This window comes from Glandiceps talaboti, chromosome 19 (assembly GCF_964340395.1).
Source record: "Glandiceps talaboti chromosome 19, keGlaTala1.1, whole genome shotgun sequence".
Taxonomy (NCBI): Eukaryota; Metazoa; Hemichordata; class Enteropneusta; family Spengelidae; genus Glandiceps; species Glandiceps talaboti.
The window spans coordinates 19,217,839-19,230,598 of NC_135567.1; the positions used below are offsets into that span (position 1 = coordinate 19,217,839).

The 12,760-nt window shown below is 35.8% G+C and overlaps 1 protein-coding gene and 1 non-coding gene across 2 annotated transcripts; both read left to right on the forward strand.

The window, feature by feature from the left end:
- Nucleotides 1-1,422: 1,422 nt before the first annotated feature.
- LOC144450109 (dynein light chain Tctex-type 5-like) lies at nucleotides 1,423-12,080 on the forward strand. The gene is made up of 5 exons (XM_078140677.1): nucleotides 1,423-1,664; nucleotides 2,427-2,528; nucleotides 7,230-7,329; nucleotides 10,126-10,184; nucleotides 11,912-12,080. The coding sequence occupies exons 1-5, from the start codon at nucleotides 1,498-1,500 to the stop codon at nucleotides 12,078-12,080; spliced, it is 597 nt and encodes a 198-aa protein (XP_077996803.1). The 5' UTR covers nucleotides 1,423-1,497.
- Trnak-cuu (transfer RNA lysine (anticodon CUU)) lies at nucleotides 6,241-6,313 on the forward strand. Its single transcript has one exon. It is a non-coding gene; the product is annotated as a tRNA-Lys (tRNA).
- Nucleotides 12,081-12,760: the final 680 nt, after the last annotated feature.

The following is a 12,760-nucleotide window of genomic DNA, read 5'->3' on the forward strand; positions in this document are numbered from 1 at the left end:
TTGTCTTTGTTTCTTACACAGTTGATGATGTGATTTGCATTTGTTATTTATTCGACGTTTGATAAACATGCAGATTTACTTATACTTTATATTCGTGTATTTGATGACAAAGTGACGACTGCTATTACAGACTGTCCTTTATTTTGATTATTTTGGTTTATTTTATTTTTATCTAATTTTATTTTATTTTATTTTGGGTATATGGCTGTCTGGCTGGATGTTTCATTGATTGATCGACAGATCAATATATAGATAGATATATTAGATGGATATATATATATATATATATATATATATATATATATATATATATAGATCAATAGATGGACAGATAGATAAATAGATAGATAGATAGATAGATAGATAGATTGATTGATTGATGAATAGATGTATATACTAGATAGATATACGGATAGATGGATAGATAGATAGATAGATAGATAGATAGATAGATAGATAGATTGCTTGATTGATGAATAGATGTATATACTAGATAGATATACGGATATATAGATAGATAGATAGATAGATTGCTTGATTGATGAATAGATGTATATACTAGATAGATAGATATACGGATAGATGGATAGATAGATAGATAGATAGATAGATAGATAGATAGATCAATAGATGTAGATACTAGATAGATAGATAGATAGATAGATAGATAGATAGATAGATAGATAGATAGATAGATAGATAGATAGATAGATAGATAGATAGATAGATAGATAGATAGATAGATAGATAGATAGATAGAGGCAGGCAGGCAGGCAGGCAGGCAGACAGACAGACAGACAGACAGACAGACAGACAGACAGACAGACAGACAGACAGACAGACAGACAGACAGACAGACAGACAGACAGACAAGGCTCATAATTAGAGAGTATAAAAAGTATACAATATTTCATCGATCTACTGTGTAAGCAATGACGGTCGGTTCCCTTACGAAGCAAAATTACATGTTTACCTAAAAATGACAATTTTTATGCCAATAACACGATTTGCCAAAATAGAAACCACAACTTGTGACAAATCAAAATTAGTTTGTCCAATTCATTTAAAACAAATCAAAATTGAATCAAGACAAACTTAAACAAGGTAAACAAACCGAACCAGGGCAAAAAAAAAGCACCTTTACTAGGTTTTCTACTTGAATAAAGAAAGTTGACAAATTATTTCCGTCCTACGTATATGTACAATACCAAATCGTTTGATACGCGCGTTTTTATTTTCCCCGAATTAATATTATTGAGTTACAAACACAGACTTTGTCGATGCTGTGTCACGGTCATAATACACGTGACTATATCTTAAGCAACAAAGTTTCAATAAGAACGCGGGAAGCGTGGTCCTCGCGCGAGCGTCGTCGGCAACCATGGTAACCATGGCTCGACCGATCGAACGCGCAGACGAATGTTGAGATTTGTGATCGGTCATTTCTCTTTTGGCTTTTTATCGTTGTAATTTCGATTTCTACTATTTCCAACAACAATGGACAGAGTTGCTAAGCTAGCTGTAGGGGGAGCAAGTAGGCAGGGAAGTTTTACAGATGGCGAGAGAAGAGGCAGCTTTTTTAGTCTTGCGAATCGTCGTCCCTCTGTCGATCCAGGACACATCGATTCTGTCGTCAAAATTGCTGCTTCCAAGATCACAAGCAGGTAGGATTTTTTCACTGAAAACTATTCAGAGTTCACATAATTGAAACATTTTCTGAGTGTTTCATTCCGTTGGACCGGGTGGAAGTGCACTTTGTTTTAGATTTGGCCGGACGGTACTCGCGAGGTGAAGCAACCTGACACCCCGGGCCGCCCGGCCCGGGTCCTGAGCTAGCTGACAGTGACAACAACGAACCGGTTACGGGTTGTTCGAAGTAAGACTGGCGCGGCTTGTGGGTGCTGGGTGTACACTGCAAAGACTCGAACCAAAAACCAAATTCAATGAAATTCACATTCTCAAACGTAGCAACGAAATACTTTGTTATCGGGTCATTTGAGTTGCCATGGCAATTGATACAAAATGGGGGAACGAGCATTGATATCACACACAATATCGGGGACTTCTGAATCTGACTTCTGCAACACACAAACTTGTACCCGGCCGTTACTTGACGATGATCATTACGTGAGATATCAAAATTAAGCAAAATGTATTTTTACAAAACACACACACACACACACACACACACACACACACACACACACAAACAAAAAACAAACAAACAAACAAACAAACAAACAAAAACATGGCAGTAAATTTAAGAACTATTCTCTTGTGTTTTTATTTGCTGTATATACTTGTCCGTGTCTGTTTAATAGCAGGTTATTCCTGGACAGTGAACACTTTTCGGGTGTTATTAATATGGCAAATTGATCATCACTGACATTCGTGGGATATCTTATTGTTTTTATTTTGTTGATTAGTTTTCTCCAAGGATCCGAGTCACTTGAAGACGATCTCTTGAAGCAGAAGAAAGTTTACTACGAGAACACATACAAAATGTTACCAGATATGAAATTCAACAGGTAGGTCAAAGGTCAGACATACATTATTTACAATGACTGAAGTCAACTAGGTCTAGCAAGTATAACCATTATGACGTACGTTTGTTTGTTTGTTTATTTATTTATTTTCAAAAACTTTGGAAGTTGATAATTTTCAATTTAGTTAACAGTACTAAATTTGTCGCCACTTGGTTAGAGTGACCTTCCTGTCGATGCAGGAATATTAATTTATTACGATTCTTTATTAGACTGGCAATATTTACATATTCATGTACACGGGAGAGTACCATTATTGAGACTCATATACGAAAGATTTTAGCTAAACCTTTGAGTAACAGTAAACTATGATCCATACCCCCCCCACACACACACACACACACACACGTACACACATTTCCCTAGGCCTGTCATTTCTGTCAAATAGCCATCCTGTATTTCCCCCCCCCCCCCTCTCTCTCTCTCTCTCTCTCTCTCTCTCTCTCTCTCTCTCTCTCTCTCTCTCTCTCTCTCTCTCTCTCTCTCTCTCTCAAATTCTTTCAATTGGAAGATTTTTTATTTCATTTGTATTATATATAATAATGAAATGTAACTTTTACTGAAAGAAGAGGTAGCCATTCTCTATATTATACAACTCTGACAGTGTAAAGAAAATGAGGTAAACTTGAAATGTTGGAAAACGTCTCAGAAAAGATTCACTTTTGTCAGCAAATACAAATGTCCACAAAGAACAAAATATTTTCTGTTGTTTCCTGGGGGGTTTCGATTTTAATTTTAAAAAAAGAACAGACTTAGTTGGATACTACATGTAGTACTTTTGGCGGGAAAGGTGATGGACGACATTTGGCCTTTCCTGAGACGGCACGCGTTCACATTTTTGTACCCGGATATTTTTTGTTGATAAAGTTCCACGAGTTTCGCTTATCTTTTACGGATAGTTGAAATGTGAAAAAGTCACTCAAAACCGTTTTCACTTGGGATTACTGAGAAAGCTTAAAGGCGGGCTTATTTTACCGTGTAGCGAGTCGTGACAGACGAAATACCCTCTAGCTGTCCATGTACATGACCGACCAGTGTTTCGTGAAAAGTACACTTTAATCTCTGATTTGCAATTGGATGACGTCACGTATTTTGACTTTTGCCTTCAAGTGACTTCGCCCACTTTTTGTTTCCACGAATTTGTCAAATTTTTCATGAACTACGTCGTTACACCATTCTTAATAGCTTGTTCTGCTGTTACTGTCATCTGATCTGATCTGATCTGATCAGATCTAATTTTTGTATTATTACGCGTATACTGAGTAAGTCGTCCTGCTTGCATGCGGAGTAAGTAGTTCCTTCTCTGTTGAGCGAAACGCGTGCACCGTCTGCAAGCAGGACTATGCGCATTCAAGTTTTACATCTTATTACTGGGTGTAAATGCAAAAATTAAACTGTACGATAATAGTTTTGTGACTTTTTTTATCAATGAAATGAAAATAAACACAATCTGTTGTTTTATCATAGTTTTCATTCTGTAATTAAAAATTAAAAATCCATAACTTCTACACCAATTTTCTCTATGTTTATGTTACTAAAATACCAGGTAACAGACGCGTGTCTATCTTTGGGTTTGGTCATTTAACATATCGTTAACTATGTTGATATCTAGATCGCAGAACTTAATTGAGGATTGAAACGCATTCACAAATAAAATACAACTCATTTTTCGATTTGGATACGCAAATTGATTTTAACACCGACATCAACAAATTAAAACCAAAAGTATATTAGTGAATGTTGAAGTCTAAATATGACTGCATGCAATAATTGTAACTTCGATTTTATTTCGTACTAAATGAGACTGTCACCAGTCCCTTGGGAGATATCACTTTTAGTCTTAAATGTTTTGCATTTGTCCTTCATTTTTAATCTATAAAGGAAAATGTCCAACTTAAAAAAAATAATACAAAAAGATTCCCAGGTACGAGTAGTTTCCCCGGTAAAGTATAAAAAAAAGTGCTAAACAGGACTATACACGCGAATTCTTCCCACTGTACTGTTTAGCACTCACTCAGGCTATCGTATCACACAAAAGAACTGGCAGCTGTCTTTTTTTCTTACGATGTAAAAATATATTTTTCAAATAAAGAATGGAAAAAAAACCCGGCAACTTGAGCAAGTCTAGCGATATTGAATTTGTATACATATTTAAAATAATTTTGACCTTTGACTTTTCTTTCGTTTTTTTATCTGTGGAAGATTGTGGAAAAATAAAAGTTTGTAAGTCTCGTGTGAATTGGAACGTAAATAACCACACCAGACACATTTATTACACGTTTCCGAAGTAGTATTTTCATTACAAACTTGAAGAATAGACTATATATTTTCGCATGCAAATTAGGATCTTGGTTGAAAGCGGCAAATTACTTTAGTTCTCTACTCGGTCTTTGGCTGGCGATGTCCTGAATGTCAATCGACCAGTGTTGTTGTCATCATTGATTGTCTGTTGCGGCTATGTTCTACAATTTATAGTACTAAATTCTAATAGAAACGTACGGTATAAACTTGTTAGCAAATTTACACGGTACCGAGTGAAAAAAAAAAAAAAAATTTAAGACTTACATATCTTGATGTATATTTCGATGACTACAGGGATATTTATACTACAATAAATATCAGAAATGTTTGGATGTTTTTTGGAGAAATTTTAATGAGATAGAAAATATGTAATTGAGTAACATATACCACTGCATAGGGGACGATGTTTTATAAATTTACGCGAAATATTTCGTACAAAGACACGCCATCATCCAATGTATTTTTTGACTTACAAGTGACTAGGTTGAACAACAGTTTTCCTTGTCGATGTCTGTGGTTGACCTAAAATACTCTGACATAGAATACGATTAAAATCTGATGTGGTGAAAGCGGCTAGATGTCTTTATTTACTTCTATATGTCCATTATTTTGTGTCGTTTGTTTTGTTCCGAGTGATCGCTGCCTTTCCACGATCACTCGGAACAAAAGAAACGTCACAAAACGATGGAAATAGAGGTAAATAAAGGCATCTATCCGCTTTCACTACATCAGATTTTAATCAGATTGAGAATACGTAAACGCGTACCCGCGCGATTACATAACCGAGGTTGACTTTTTTGCAGACGTTGTAACAACAATCAACACATCAAGCTTAGATCAGACGATCGCGATCGTGGCAGCTGTCCCTAGAAAAGAAGGTCGCTCTCTCGCTACAAGTCAATGTTCTTCTCCCGGCCCCTCCACTGTACGGTCTATATGATAGCACGTTACTGCAACACCCACTCCGTCCGTCCCATGTTCTCATTTGTTCATCGCTGTGCGATATGGTTAAAATGCCAGGCATAAGCGCCAAGCCCGACAAGAAACTTAAAATAGACCAGACGATGTCACAGTATATTACAGTATCTAAACATAATCCGTTCCCTCTGAATGCAAACAAAAGACGGTGTATTTTCTGTTGTTGACATTTAGCTTTCAATAAATTCTTCACAACACACGTAACAAGTACTTACTAATTGTTCTGGCATTTACGCGCGAAAAATGAACTTCGTACTATCGGGTCGAAGTTCAAGCATTGTTCGACGACAGTCAATATGATTTGCATACAAAAAGAGCCTTTACTAGCCAACCAAAACCTAAGAATTTGGCGGGAAACTTCAATTTTATTGTTCACAAGCTAGCTACAATTTTGGATTGGATTTCGAGACAAGAAGAAGCCCGGCTAGCTCAGTCGGTAGAGCATGAGACTCTTAATCTCAGGGTCGTGGGTTCGAGCCCCACGTTGGGCGCTTCCCTTTTCCAGTTTTACTCAACTAAACTCATGAATTTCGGCAAAATTTTGGAGAAGCTATAAATCTAAACTCACTATTCTACACGTGACGACCCTTTCAATGTTCCAACACATACGTTTCTAACATACACGTCTGCCAATTAGTTATAAATTTTAAAAAAAATCCCTAATTGGGTAGATAGTTTATAAAACATATTATTTTTTGTAAATATAAATATAAATGTGGCAATTGTTATTGAAAATGAAATCAGGTGATTTATCAAGGAATGGTTAATTTCTAGAAGTCTGCAAATTACTTGAGAGTAACACGCAAAATGATTTTATTGTAACTGTTGACATATTCAGAAATGTGTTATAATTACATAAAGGCCTAAAAAAAATTGTTTGGTTCTGGTTACCCAACTCCACCTGGTTTTTCACTGCTGACCCTAAACATTTGTTTTACGTATTCGGGAAAACAATAATAAAATCGCAAAAAGTGTGAAGTCCTATGAGTGAAACCTACATGAGATGGTTAGAAACAAGGTTTAGCAAAAAACTAAATGATTTAAATCATTTTTGTTCTCTCTCTTTTCTCTGTCTGTCTGTCTGTGTCCCCCTCCCTCCCTCCCTCCCCCCTCTCTTTCTGTCTCTCTCTCTTTCTCTCTCTCTCTCTCTCTCTCTCTCTCTCTCTCTCTCTCTCTCTCTCTCTCTCTCTCTCTCTCTCTCTCTCTCTCTCTCTCTCTCTCTCTCTCTCTCTCTCTCTCTCTCTCTCTCTCTCTCTCTCTCTCTCTCTCCCCCCCCCCCATCCTGGGAAAATTATAATTCTACTGAAATAAAATCTTCCCAATATTCAGTAAGTATGACATACTATTACATATATTTAAAAGGTATTACATGATACATGCATATAATAACTGCTATTTGTTTTCCAGGAAAAAAGTTGAGACGGTAGCTAACAGTGTGTTTGAAAAACACCATGCAATAAAGGGAAATCCAATAAATGAACCATACGAACCAGGCAAGGCTGCTAAGGTGCATATAAGTATGGAGTTCAGTGGGTTGTGAGCACACACACTGCTGGCATTGTAGAGGTGTAACCTCAAATACAGCTAAAATGATGTAGGCTTGGTGATTCACTCATGCTAACATGACATTTATTACACACATTCAGACAACTTCTGATGCAAAAGACATAATTATGTAGGTGCTGTCAAGTTGAAATATGTTGATTATTAGTTAGAAAATAAACATTTGCAGCTATTAAAATCACCAAGTCCATGTGTAATGGTTTCATTAGAAGCCTGTTTTTACTGCACTGTGAAAGAACAGCAATGCTTATCACTGTTCGATGTGATTGGGCAAAGGATTCTGCTGTGTTTATTGTGTCTCTGTTATTGTTAGTCTAGAGGTGAAATATGTCTAGCTCTGTGTCAAAAACGTGATGTCCTACAAGTGAAACACCAAGCTTACATCATTTTAGCTATAAATAACTATGACTGACAAACAGATAAAAGAATAAATAAATAAATAAATGACTGAAAATAACAACAAATAATATACTATAAAAATTACCATTTCAAATTATCTAAAAGGCATCAGTTGCCAAGGCAACACTTCAAAACAGTGTTCTGTTCTCAAATTCTACACTTTGAATGCTTCAAAGCACTATGCTGCTCTAAGGTCAGAAAATAGATTCCGTTATTTTTATTTATTTACTATTCATTCATTCATTCATTCATTCATTCATTCATTCATTCATTCTCAATTGTATTATTCATTTGAGGATGTGCCATTACAATACCACGCATTGCTGTCAATGTATCATTCATTCTGGTATATCAATTTTATGATGATAGAGTGACAGTCAAAACTAAACAACTTTTTCCATTATGATGAAGACGAATCTGTGCAGGTGAATAGTTATAAATAAATTCAAACGTTGTACTGCACTAAAAATACTTGGATAAATCCCAGCTTTCAACCTCAGTCCTCAGGTCTTCTTCAGGGATGTAAAGTCATGCGTTGTTTACACATGCTTGACTTCAGAATATTGTCCCAGACAGGTGGTAATATGTATCGGCCAGTGTCTCTCAGTGTTTAGTGATGGTTCTAAATATTCTGATATTTTTCCATACTTCATTATTTTGAGTAAACATGTTTATACATGTACTAAATACGACATACCAACAACCATCAGTATTTGGGTGGCCTTGGGGACGATCGCACAATGTCACACAAGTTATATCGATCTTGGGGTGGGGTGAGGGGGGGGGGGGGGGGGTCTGGAGTCAATGTTATTTCTGAACTTCATTTTCACACTTCTAACCAGATTTTGAAAACTTTCCCACCTTCAATGATAACAAGTTCTGTATTTACTACTGAGATGTTGATAAGTTGATTAAAATTTACTCCTAATGTAAGATACAGTGCTGGGTTTCCTGTAGTATTTTAAGTGTCTACCATCATAAATTTTACATTGCATCAATCATAGTAGTGTGACCACTACAACTTTTATCAAGGTTTACCCTGTATATCATATACTTGTGAACCTTCATTTAGGGGGGGAGGAGGGTTTGTACTAAACGAATGAAGTTCGTTTATTGCGCTTGTCCGAGATTGTGCGATTGTGCCTTACTTTGTTTCCGTAACCCAACTGACCCAATATGTCTTCAATCCATCAAAGTAATTATAAGAAATTGACACCCTCTATGGCAGGATTAGGAAATGTTTCATTTCACTGATCGTAACATGTACAATGTCTAATTATTGGTATTCTAACAATTTTCAGTGAATGTATTGTTGGGTGTCTGATCAAAATATTATACACTAGTTCAATGTGCAGTCGATTGATAGTCAAATTGTGTTGTTGTGAGTTCAAATGAGGGATTTTTTGTGAGTCGCAACATAAAAAGTGATAGGGGAACACCACATTTTTATGTTTTTGTGCGTTTTGGTGCGTCACTAGAAATTGTGTGCATCAGTGGCATGTCAAATCATAGACCCTCCACCAAATTGGTGGAGGGTCTATGGTCAAATTGGCTTAGAGGGCACACTCACCACATAGTAAAAGATAGGGGAACACCAAATTTTGGTGTGTCAACATAGTAAGAGATAGGAGAACACCAAATTTTGGTGCGTCACTAGAAATTGTGTGCGTCAGTGGCACATTAAATAACAAAATAACCTGAATTCTGACATTAACTCTGTCCTTTATTGCAAATAACAATAGTTTTAGATTGTCTATTTTAGTTAGTTGATAGTTTCCTTTCCACAGTAGTAAATCTCCTATTTTAGTTATGATAGTTTCCTTTCCACAGTAGTAAATCTCCTATTTTAGTTATGATAGTTTCCTTTCCACAGTAGTAAATCTCCTATTTTAGTTATGATAGTTTCCTTTCCACAGTAGTAAATCTCCTATTTTAGTTATGATAGTTTCCTTTCCACAGTAGTAAATCTCCTATTTTAGTTATGATAGTTTCCTTTCCACAGTAGTAAATCTCCTATTTTAGTTATGATAGTTTCCTTTCCACAGTAGTAAATCTCCTATTTTAGTTTGTGGATAGTTTCCTTTCCACAGTAGTAAATCTCTCTCATTTTAGTTATGATAGTTTGCTTTCCACAGTAGTAAATCTCCTATTTTAGTTATGATAGTTTCCTTTCCACAGTAGTAAATCTCCTATTTTAGTTATGATAGTTTCCTTTCCACAGTAGTAAATCTCCTATTTTAGTTTGTGGATAGTTTCCTTTCCACAGTAGTAAATCTCTCATTTTAGTTTGTTGATAGTTTGCTTTCCACAGTAGTAAATCAATGATCTATTTTTCCTACAGCTATGTATTGCAATAAGTAATGAAATCAAAGCCAAGGTAAAGGAACTTGAGTTTGACAGGTGAGTTAGGGGGTTTGTAAATTTCCCCAACACATATTTTTTTCATAACTTCATAATTACTTTTGGCATTACTCTGGAATAACACTATGGGAAATTATGTGTGCAAGCTTGTGTGTGTGTGTGTGTGTGTGTGTGTGTGAATGCATGCATGTGTATGTGTGAATGCGTGCGTGTGTCCTTTGTGTGTGAATGCATGTGTGTGTGTGTGTGTGTCCTTTGTGTGTGAATGCATGTGTGTGTGAATGCATGTGTGTGTGTGTGTGTTTGTGCTCTTTGTGTGTGAATGCATGCATGCATACATGTGTGTGTGTGTGTGTGTGCGCTTTGTGTGTGAATTCATGTGTATGTGAATGCATGTGTGTGTGTGTGTGTGAATGAATGAATGTGTGCAGGTGAATGTTTCATGTATGAATCTGTAATAATTTATCTTAAAAGTTATAATCATTCATAGACATCAAATTAAATATTCCATTTTTCTAATCAATCAACAAAATCAATCAATTGATGTCACTGATTATTGATAACAATGCCTCTGGATAGAGTGATGTCAATGATGAAGGCAAATGTATACAAACACATCAGTTCTGCAATACTGCCCTCTATGGTAATTTTTGGCAAGGCTGTCCTCAGTACAAGTGATGATCAAACAGATACCATTAGAGCACAGCTGATTTGACTAATCAATTCATAAGTTTTTCAAATTTCACAACAAATTAAATTTTAAATGATAAAATTTCAACAATTAACAGTCCTTTGCTTAACAACATATGAAAATATCACCAGAACCAAATACACACACTTTGCTGAACAGACAGTGGTAGACTGGTAAACAATCATTATCTTGGCCATGACTGTCATGTGACTGAGGATAACAGTCAAACTAGCCTAGAATCCCATTATGTGGCGATATTGGGTTTTGATGTTTATATAATTTCATTCAATTGTTATTTGGCATTATTTCATTGTTTTGTTACGGTGGTAAGTAGGCCAATCTGATTAAAATCCGAAGTAGATGTCGGCTAATCGTGTGTTGCTATCTTACCTTCATTATTTAGCTTGAATTGACCTTCGTAGTACATGTATATGTTTTAGCCTGATCAGGTCAATTCAAGCTAAATAACGAAGGTAAGATAACAACGCACGATTAGCCGACATCTACATCGGATTGTAATCAGATTGGTAAGTAGGCAAAATCTACCCGAGTTCCCCAGTCATTTTACCAGGGTTCTCTGCCAGTGTTTTTGTTAAGGGTGGTAAGTAGGTAAAATCTACCTGAGTTCCCCAGTCATTTTACCAGGGTTCCCCTTCTTTCCCTTAACTTTGTTACTGGATTTAGTTCCGTAACCATAGCAAACCCCCCCCCCCCAATTTTACATAATTTCTTTGTTGTTTTACATAATTTCTTTGTTGTTTTACATAACTTCTTTGTTATTTTACATAATTTCTTTCTTATTTTACATAATTTCTTTGTTATCTTACATAATTTCTTTGTTATTTTACATAATTTCTGTTATTTTACATAACTTCTTTGTTATTTTACATAACTTCTTTGTTATTTTACATAACTTCTTTGTTATTTTACATAATTTCTTTGTTATTTTACATAACTTAATTGTTATTTTACATAATTTATTTATTTTACATAATTTATTTCTTATTTACATAATTTATTTGTTAATTTACATAATTTCTTTGTTATTTTACATAATTTCTTTGATATTATTCAGGTACAAAATAGTAGTGGAGGTGACCTGTATACCATTTCAAGACCAAGCCTTACGTATGGCAAGTCGGTGTCTATGGGATGACAAATGGGACGATTTCATCAACATCACTTATGACAAGAATCCTACGTTTAGAATGATAGCACTCGTATTTGGCAGTTATTTTGAATAAAGTAGAATTTACACACAGTTAAAGGTTCTTGATCAAAGTTTATTAACAGAAGGTTAAGGTGTCTAGCCACTGGTTTAGTATTTTCATTGGTTGATTTGAACCATAAGTGGAGACAAGATCAACCAACAAATATACTTTGTTATTTTGGCACCTATTAAACCACATTATTTTGATTGTTGTCAGTTTTTAATTTTACTTGTTATCACTGAGCTAGTCTGGTGTTAACATAGGACTGGTGTAGACATTAACCTTTTCAGTTGCGAACACATTCCTGGTGAGGTGTTAGTGCCAGCCTGGTGTTAGCACTGAGCTAGTCTGGTATTAACATAGGACTGGTGTAGACATTAACCCTCCCAGTTGCTAACACATACTGGTGAGGTGTTAGTGCCAGCCTAGTGTTAACACTGAGCTAGTCTGGTGTTAACATAGGACTGGTGTCAACATTAACCCTTCCAGTTGCTAACACATACTGGTGAGGTGTTAGTGCCAGCCTAGTGTTAGCACTGAGCTAGTCTGGTGTTAACATAGGACTGGTGTCAACATTAACCCTTCCAGTTGCTAACACATACTGGTGAGGTGTTAGTGCCAGCCTAGTGTTAGCACTGAGCTAGTCTGGTGTTAACATAGGACTGGTGTCAACATTAACCCTTCCAGTTGCTAACACATACTGGTGAGGTGTT